The sequence below is a fragment of the Alligator sinensis genome, unplaced genomic scaffold (genome assembly GCF_000455745.1).
Source record: "Alligator sinensis unplaced genomic scaffold, ASM45574v1 scaffold313_1, whole genome shotgun sequence".
NCBI lineage: Eukaryota > Metazoa > Chordata > Crocodylia > Alligatoridae > Alligator > Alligator sinensis.
Window position 1 is genome coordinate 1,452,746 of NW_005841939.1, and position 8,245 is coordinate 1,460,990.

At 44.4% G+C, this 8,245-nt stretch overlaps 1 protein-coding gene across 13 annotated transcripts in view; it reads right to left on the reverse strand.

Moving 5' to 3' along the window:
• The window catches only part of LOC102384676 (blood vessel epicardial substance), a 75,904-nt gene that overhangs the window by 9,763 nt on the left and 57,896 nt on the right, over positions 1 to 8,245 (reverse strand). For 12 of the 13 annotated variants that reach the window (XM_025199214.1, XM_025199215.1, XM_025199209.1 and 9 more), the window contains 2 exons: positions 7,290 to 7,398; positions 2,333 to 2,500 (listed from right to left, as the gene is read on the reverse strand). In XM_025199214.1, coding sequence (XP_025054999.1) covers positions 2,333 to 2,500; positions 7,290 to 7,398 — 277 coding nt within the window. Of the gene's footprint in view, positions 1 to 2,332; positions 2,501 to 7,289; positions 7,399 to 8,245 lie in introns of those variants that run through there. The other variant, XM_025199213.1, reaches the window with a different exon arrangement.

Below are 8,245 nucleotides of genomic sequence, written 5' to 3' on the forward strand. Positions count from 1 at the left end.
CCACCCACCGGACTGTGTAGTCATCCAAGTCACAGTCTCTTAACTTGTTCACCAGTATGGGGTGGGATACCGTATCGAAGGCCTTCCTGAAGTCTAAGTATACGACATCCACCCCTCCTCCTGTGTCCAGGCATTTCGTAACCTGGTCATAAAAAGAAACTAGATTGGTCAGGCACGATCTGCCTGCCATGAACCCGTGCTGGTTTCCCCTCAGCATAATTTGTCCTGCCGGGCTCTCACAAATGTGAGCCTTGATAATTTTTTCAAAGACTTTGCCAAGGATGGAGGATGATGGACCACAGAACTGGCTCCACCACCCCAGCAAAGAGCACACGCTCTCCTGGGTCATAGCTGTACAGTGAGACCTGGCCAGAGAAGAGCTTTCAAATATTCCCGCCAGTGGCTCTGCAATGATGTCGGCCAGTGCCTTCAGCACCCTCGGATGGAGCTCATCTGGGCCTGCCGACTTAAAGGCATCCAGTTCTTCCAAATGACTCTGCACCATCTCAGGGTCTACGCATGGTAGTCTGGCGCCTTGCTGCTGCCTCTCTACAACCCCAGTGAGAGACTTGTCGTGCCCCTCACTTAGGAACACTGAGGCAAAGAACTCGTTGAGGAGTTCAGCCTTGTCCCCTCTGTCCGTCACCAATTGTTTCTGCCCATTTAGCAGGGGTCCTATTCCTCCCTGGGCCTTCCTTTTACTCCCAATATATCTAAAAAACAATTTCTTGTTTTTTAGATACATTGGCCCTGAGCCTCAGCACTGCAGTTGGGGCTGGCAGACCCTGGCTACGGTCCCGACGAGGCTGAGGGGGCAAAAAACTCCCTCCCTGTCCCCATTGCCTCAGGGGGCCATGCCCCTGGCCCTACAGCAGTGAGGGGGGAGCACCAGGGGGTTCCTGGCTTGGAACCCCCAGTGGGACAGGGAGGGGGGAATTAAACCCCTTCCCTGGCCAGTTCACTTGAGGTTACTGCCAGGGCTGGCCATGCCCTCCCCCACCCCCAGCACAGCTTCCCTGCAGCCAAGGCCATGCTCTAGTGCCCTCTGGCTTCTGGCCTGATCCACTGCAGGCATGTGCCTGCATTTTCACTTTTAACTCAGGGATGTCTAGTCACTTGCAAATTAGTTCAATGTAGGCAGGTTAGACAAACCTGCAAAGGTTGAATCAATTCAGGCTCTGGCTTTTTGAATGTCTGTCCCTAGCCCCTCACTCAAAAGCATAAGAGGAGAGAATGGTGACAGTGCCTACCTTTTATGTAACAATTTACACTCACCCAGGAAGTGGGAGAATTTAAACCCTCATTTTCCACCTTCCAGGAGAGTTCCCTAACCAGTAGGACTTATGCTAGGCTGGGTGGAGATACCTATTATCTTCACCATCTAATGTGGATGTGTCCACTCATTTGGCTCCTCAGGCTGGATCTGGACCAGTGTGCTTCTTGTGAGCCAGGTGATCTATTTTCAGTGGCAGGACTACAGCTTACCTGCACATCTCTGGAACCCAGGAGGTGAATGCTTCTGTCTTCTCCCCCTTTTTCCCTTATTACTGATTTTAGTTGCCAATGATAACCAAAGACCCCAAATTCAGTGGCTGGCTAACGGGTGAGGTGAGCAGCGGTGGCATTCACCCCCTGGGTTCAGAAGCCATGCGAGTCACCCCTACAGACTACAATTTAGCCCCTTACAGGTATGTACAGCCCACAGCCTGCTGGTTTCACAGCTGAGGGGGGAAAAGTACATTTCCGGGGGGGTGTTTGTGTGTTGGGGTGAGGACATATGCATGAATTTCATATTTGAATAAGCAAGCTTAGGAAAAGAAAGATAGGCCACAGTCTAACTCAGGGGTGCTTTTGGCCTCACCGGCCAGATGAGTGGCACAGGGCCAATGTGTGGGCCTTGTTGAGCCCTGTGTGCCAGCACTGGATCCTGGGACCAGGTGCCACTCCCTCCTACCACCACACGTAAGGATTGGGCTCTGGGGGGGCCCCTCTGGGTGCTGCCCCCTCTGGGCCCCCTACACTTGGATTGGACCCTGAGCCTCAGCACTGCTCCTGCATGCTGGGACTGGGGCCCAGGATGCAGGGCCCATCACCCTCCCCACTTGGCTCTACATGCTGGGATTGGGCACCTGATCTGGCATGCAGGGCCCAGAAATTTGGCAGCAGGGGAGTGGTGGCACCACTCCTTCCACCACTAAGTATCCAGACCTGTGGGGAGCCTGGATGATAAAGGCACTGCAGGCTGGATCTGGCTGTTGGGCTGGGGCTTGACCATCCCTGGTCTAAGTTAACAATATAGTAAATGTTAGAAAACCAAAGTCCAGCAACTTACCTTATCATTTAATGTTGGGTCATTTAATGAGTAGAGTTTGTTTGTGATGTCTTTACCAATAAGGTATCTGAATATTTCATACAGAAATGGTTCAGCTTCCAAAAAATATGTCAACCTTTCTCTGGACCAGCACAGGAACTTGCAGTTATCATCAGCAACAATGGTGACCTAAAAAAAAGGTGTGTGTACTGAATTAGCATCATGACACTGTTTGAAAACATGTCATACTGGCCATGTCTACACATGCGCTTAACTGCAGAGTAGACAAATTAGCCCCACAGTAAAGCGCCACTGTCTACATATTTGACAGTATTAGGCTGCAGTAAACTAATCAACGCCACAGTAAATTAGTACTGTCAGAGACAGTACTGTTATGTCAGGGCAATTTACTGCAATTAACTGCATGTGTAGATGCTGACCATGGGTGTAAATTGCACCCGGTAAGCCCAGGCAGCCAGGGGCCAGACTCTTACCTGTTGCCAAGCCACAAGGCTTAGCACTTTCAGCACTCTCATGTCCCAGCCAGCTCCTCTGCCACTGCCACCCAGAGCCTGGAGCTGACCCTACTGTGCCTTCTCCCAGCCTGGTCCTGCTCCACCCCAGCTCAAATTGCTGCTGTCCTGGGCACATGTGTAAGTGCTGCACCAGAGAATAGTTTACTCCAGCTCAAACTGCTCCAGAGTTTACTGCTTCACATTAATTGCACATATAGCACCTACTGTATTTTATTTGGTTTTTCCACAAAAACAATTATTAAAACAATAACTGGCTTTTTGTTAAGGGATAACAATATCCCTTACTTAAAAGTACCTCCAAGGCTTAAATTTGTTTAGGGGTTTGTTTTTTTTTTGTTTCATTTCATTATTTAGGGACACAGGAAGGGTTTTCAGTTGAAATTTTAAAAAAGAAAAATGTAGGAAGATTTTCACAAGGTTAATAAGGATATAAATTGCTCATAAGGCCATGCCTGTAAACACATTTATAAATCGTTTTACTTATATAAGTAGCTCTACAGGTATATTTACTCATATTGCTTCTAAAAATAGGAACAATTGGTAGTTTTCAAAACTGGTATAATAAGAGAGATTTTTAAAGTTTTGAAATCTCATACAAATTATTACAGCCTGATTTTACCTAACTTTCTATAACTCAGGACTTTATAAACATAGTCTTCTAAGGAATCAGTTTGATCCATCAAGAATAGCACTGCTTAGGAGCTTTGGGATAAATCTGCATCCTCTTTTCAGAAACACCATTAGAAATACATAAAGTCTTGAGCAGTTCTGTCATATTGGTCAGCAGAGGGCAGTGGCACACAAATCAGCATAGTATAGGTTAGTGTCACATATTTCAATGGAATATTTGACAGAAACATGCATGTATTTAAAGAAGGAATGTTGTGGCTACTTAACTTGTATATAATATTTGTAAATCTTTTATCTCAAAAAAGAGATTTAAAGTTCAGGGGGTTAACAATGCTATCACATACTCTACAGAGATTTTAATCATTTTAATAATATTTTTAAGGACTCACACTTGAGAATAATACAGGCAGTCCTCGGACTTATGATACAAATGGTTCCTGAAAATAGTGTCTTAAGTCGAAACATTGGAATTCTGAACTGATTTTTCCCCATAGGAAACAATGTTATAGATAGGGGATTGGCTCCTGAACCGAGGCCTGATACCCTGTTTTCACCAAAAATAACCCAGAATTTTGTAGTCAATCAATTATAGATGAGTACTATAGCTACATTAATGTATTTATATTGTAAATAGCAATCATATTGATTTGGAAGGAGTTCTTTGAGGTGACTCTGCTGAACTTTTTGACAGCATCTTGGTTGGACTTTTTGAAGGGTTCTTGGCTAGATTCTTTTCAGGAGTCTTGGCTGCAGGTTCTTCTGGAGTCTTGTCTGCTTTCTTAAAGAAAGTGTCCAAGTAAGTTTGGACAGATGTTCTCCAGGGAGACGCAGCGACTTGTTTGCTGGCATGGCGTCACATCAGATAGTTTCATAGTAGCTAGAGTCAGGAGGGACCTGAACAGATTATCTAGCCTGACCCCCTGCCACAGGCAGGAACGAATGCTGGGTTCACAAGACCCCAGACAGGTGATCGTCTAACCTCTTTCTGAATTAACCCAAGGTAGGGGGGAGGACTACTTCCCTGGGAAGATGGTTCCAGGTTCTGGCCACCCTAACTGTGAAATATTGCCTCCTGCTCTCTAACCTAAACCTATTCTCCATCAGCTTGTTACCATTGTTCCTCGTCACCCCAGGTGGTGCTGGGGAGAAAAGGGCTCTACCTATTTGCTGATGATCTCCCCTGATGAGCTTGTAGGCAGCCACCAGGTCCCCCCTCAGCCTCCTCTTGCTGAGGCTGAACAGGTTCAGGTCCCTCAGCCTCTCCTCATACGGCCTGTCCTGCTGCCCTCTCACTAAATGGGTGGCCCGCCTCTGAACTCTGTCCAGGCTGGCCACATCCTTTTTAAAGTGTGGTGCCCAGTACTGGACACAGTACTCCAATTGCAGCCTGACCAATGTCGCTTAGAGGGGGAGCATCATCTCTCTGGACTGGCTTGAGATCCATCTTTGGATGCATGACAAGGTATGGCTGGCCTTCTTGGCTGCGGTCTGGCATTGGCGGCTCATGTTCATCTTGGAGTCAATAATGACTCCCCACCTTGCCCCACATCTTAGTATCATCAGCAAACTTGGACAATGTGCTTTCAACCCCCTCGTCCAAGTCACTGATGAAGATGTTAAACAGGGTGGGCCCAAGGACTGAGCCCTGGGGGACCCCACTGCTCACATCTCACCAGGTTGAGTACAACCCCTCCACCACTACTCTCTGGGTGCGCCCCATCAGCCAGTTTTTTACCCATACAACTGTGTAGGCAACAATGCTACAGTTGCTTAATTTATTAATGAGAATGGGGTGAGAGACAGTGTCAAAGTCCTTCTTAAAGTCTAGAAAGACTATGTCCATGGCGACACCATCATCCAAGGATTTAGTTACCTTATCATAAAAGGCACTCAGGTTAGTCAGGCAGGACCTGCCTTTGATGAACCCATGCTGGCTGCCCCTGAGCATGATCTCCCCTGCTGGCCCCTCACAGATGTGCTCCTTGATGATCCTCTCGAGGACCGAGGTGAGGCTTCCGGGCTTATAGTTACTTGGGTCCTCCTTCCTCCCTTTCTTAAAAATGGGGACCACATTAGCTAGTTTCCAATCCCCCGGCACCTGGCCAGATGACCACGAATGCTTGTACAGCTGTGCCAAGGGCTCCGGAATGACCCCTGCCAGCTCCCTCAACACCCTTGGGTGGAGGGCATCTGGACCTGCAGATTTAAAAATGTCCAGCCCTTCCAGAAGATACCTAACTACCTCTGCGCTGACCCAAGGCCTGTCAGAGCTATCCCCAAGACTGTCCTTACCTCTGGCAGGAGGGATGTCCCAGTCCCTGTTCAAGAAAACAGGCAAAGAAACTGTTAAAAATGTCGGCTTTCTCATCTGGCATAAGCACAAGGTTACCATTTGAGTCTTGCAGGGGCACTACATTGCCTGGTGCCCTCTTCTTGCTCCCAATATACTTGAAAAAGGACTTTTTGTTGTCCTTAATCCTGGACGCAAGATCAAGCATTGTAAATTGAAACTGATGTCAGAAATTTGAAACAGGGTGTCAATTTAGAAATGCTGTAAGAGCGAAATGTTGCAACTCAAAACATTGTAAGTCGAGGACTGCCTGTATTCATTCATCAGTGTAGGCTATCTTATAGAGTGAAAAGATTAAATATATCTTGCATGAAGGTAGTTACAGAAAAAAAAATATTTAGGATTAAAGTGAAGGAAAACTATTATCATCTTGTAAGATAAGAGAAGTTTTAGATGCCCAACCTAGTTCCCTTCAACAGTATTAATCAATAGCTGATTATCTTGTAACAAAAGTTGTACTGAGAGGACTAAGAGCAAACAGGATTTCTTTCTGGCATGGCAATGAATATATCTTGACAAGCATCTTACCCTGGCATTATGCCTAGTTCTAGATTGGAACATATTACATCAATCACTGATTTTAGCTTCCCTAAAGCAGCTAGCTCCTTTTCTGCCATGATAAGATTATGGGTATATCAAGTTCAGTCACAGTCCAGTAACCAATGCACATTCATAGTTAAAAATAACAACTTGTTATGGGACCAGCAAAACATCTAGATGTTGCTCTCAATATTTGAACAAAACAACACTATCTCCTTTATATTTTTTTACCTGTGGCACACTAGTGCATAAATTACTTAGGGGTCCTTTATGTTGTTCAGAAGCAGAATATTTTGTTAGTGGAAATGATATTCCAGCTTAAGTGTCATTAAAAATACTAGATATATGTAATTTTATATTAAAATCCATCTTCCCTAATGTATTAAGAATGAGTACAGATTCAGCCAATACAAATGTGGTTCCTAAGGCAATTAATTCATTTCATTTTGAGATGATCTTCAAATTCATATTATGTCTTCATACTCGTAATTGTTTTTTTGTTTTTTTAAACTATTACTATAAGTAACACCCAAGATTGCTGTAACTGAAACCAAAAAAGAAAGAAAGAAAAGATTATATTTATTTAACCTTTGTTAATACTTTGTTTACTATCTTATTGATACATATAAACCCCATTTCAACTTGTCTGTCCTGAATAAGGGAGCACTTTTTTTAAATGCAGAACAACAGTTTATGAACCATAGGGGAACACAGCTTTTAAAGAGCCAATACTGAGATCTGTCAATGAACAAATCAACAGAATTTTGCTATGAAGTACCTTGGCCAGGGTTATCTTTTAAATACCATTAAATATAAGAAATTTAGTAAAATCACATAAGCCAAATAATTCACTGCACATAAAATCGATTCTTTTAACATTTTCTTATCGTTTATTTTCAGTGACAGCCAAACAAAAATGTACCTGGAATTTCTCACCCCGGTTCATCTGAGTTGATCGAAATTCAGGAGAATCTATAAAGGCACAGGGGTAAATATTATGCAGGAAATGCCCTCGATAAGAGACCTTCATTCTGGTGACAAAAAATACATTACAAATACTATTTGAAAATCTTGTAGTTAAATTATTTAAACCAAAATGTGAATATGACTATTGATAATGAAGACCTGGGAGAAGTCATCAAGACATCTATAGCTCGTGAAATGTTCACCAAGCACCTGATTTAGTCATTTGTCAAAATTCATATCGATTCCAATGGGAGCAGGATCGTATTCTAGTATATCCTGCAAACAGTGATGCTATTTGTAATAACATTAAAGTTGCTGTTAATTTAAAATTGCCTGACATACTGATATAATCCCCAAAAGGTCTGTGTTCAAGGCTAGAGTTCTAGAAATGATGAAGACCCAGAAGGCAATGTCCAACTACCAAAATACTACAACCATCAGAAGTTTTCTAGTTATTTTGGGTATGATCTACATCCCCTTTCTCTATCAGTAATATTGGGAGACAATTAGCAAATAATGAATTCAACACCTAGGGAAAGAAAATAAATGATGGTATCACTGCTTGTTAGCAGGGACAGTGAGTTTAAACTCCATCAGAGCTCCTCAGAAGATCCATGACTACAATCTGGCTAAAGGAATTTATGAGTATTCACATTTCCTATTAGGGACCTGCAGTTTGGGTAGTGAATCTAGCTCCATTTCTTCATGTCTGTCTACACCAAGTCTGGCCTGTCGCAGAGCACCGAGGTGCCCTGCTCTTAGAGGGGCAGAAACTGCCAGAGGAAAAGCTCTGGCAGTGCATAGGGAGCCCTAGCAGGGAATAGGAGCCCACCTGTGGGTTGCCAGGGCAACTGGAGGGAGCAAATGACCCACCCCTGCCAGCGGTCAGCTGCCTGTAGGAGGCAGAGCCTG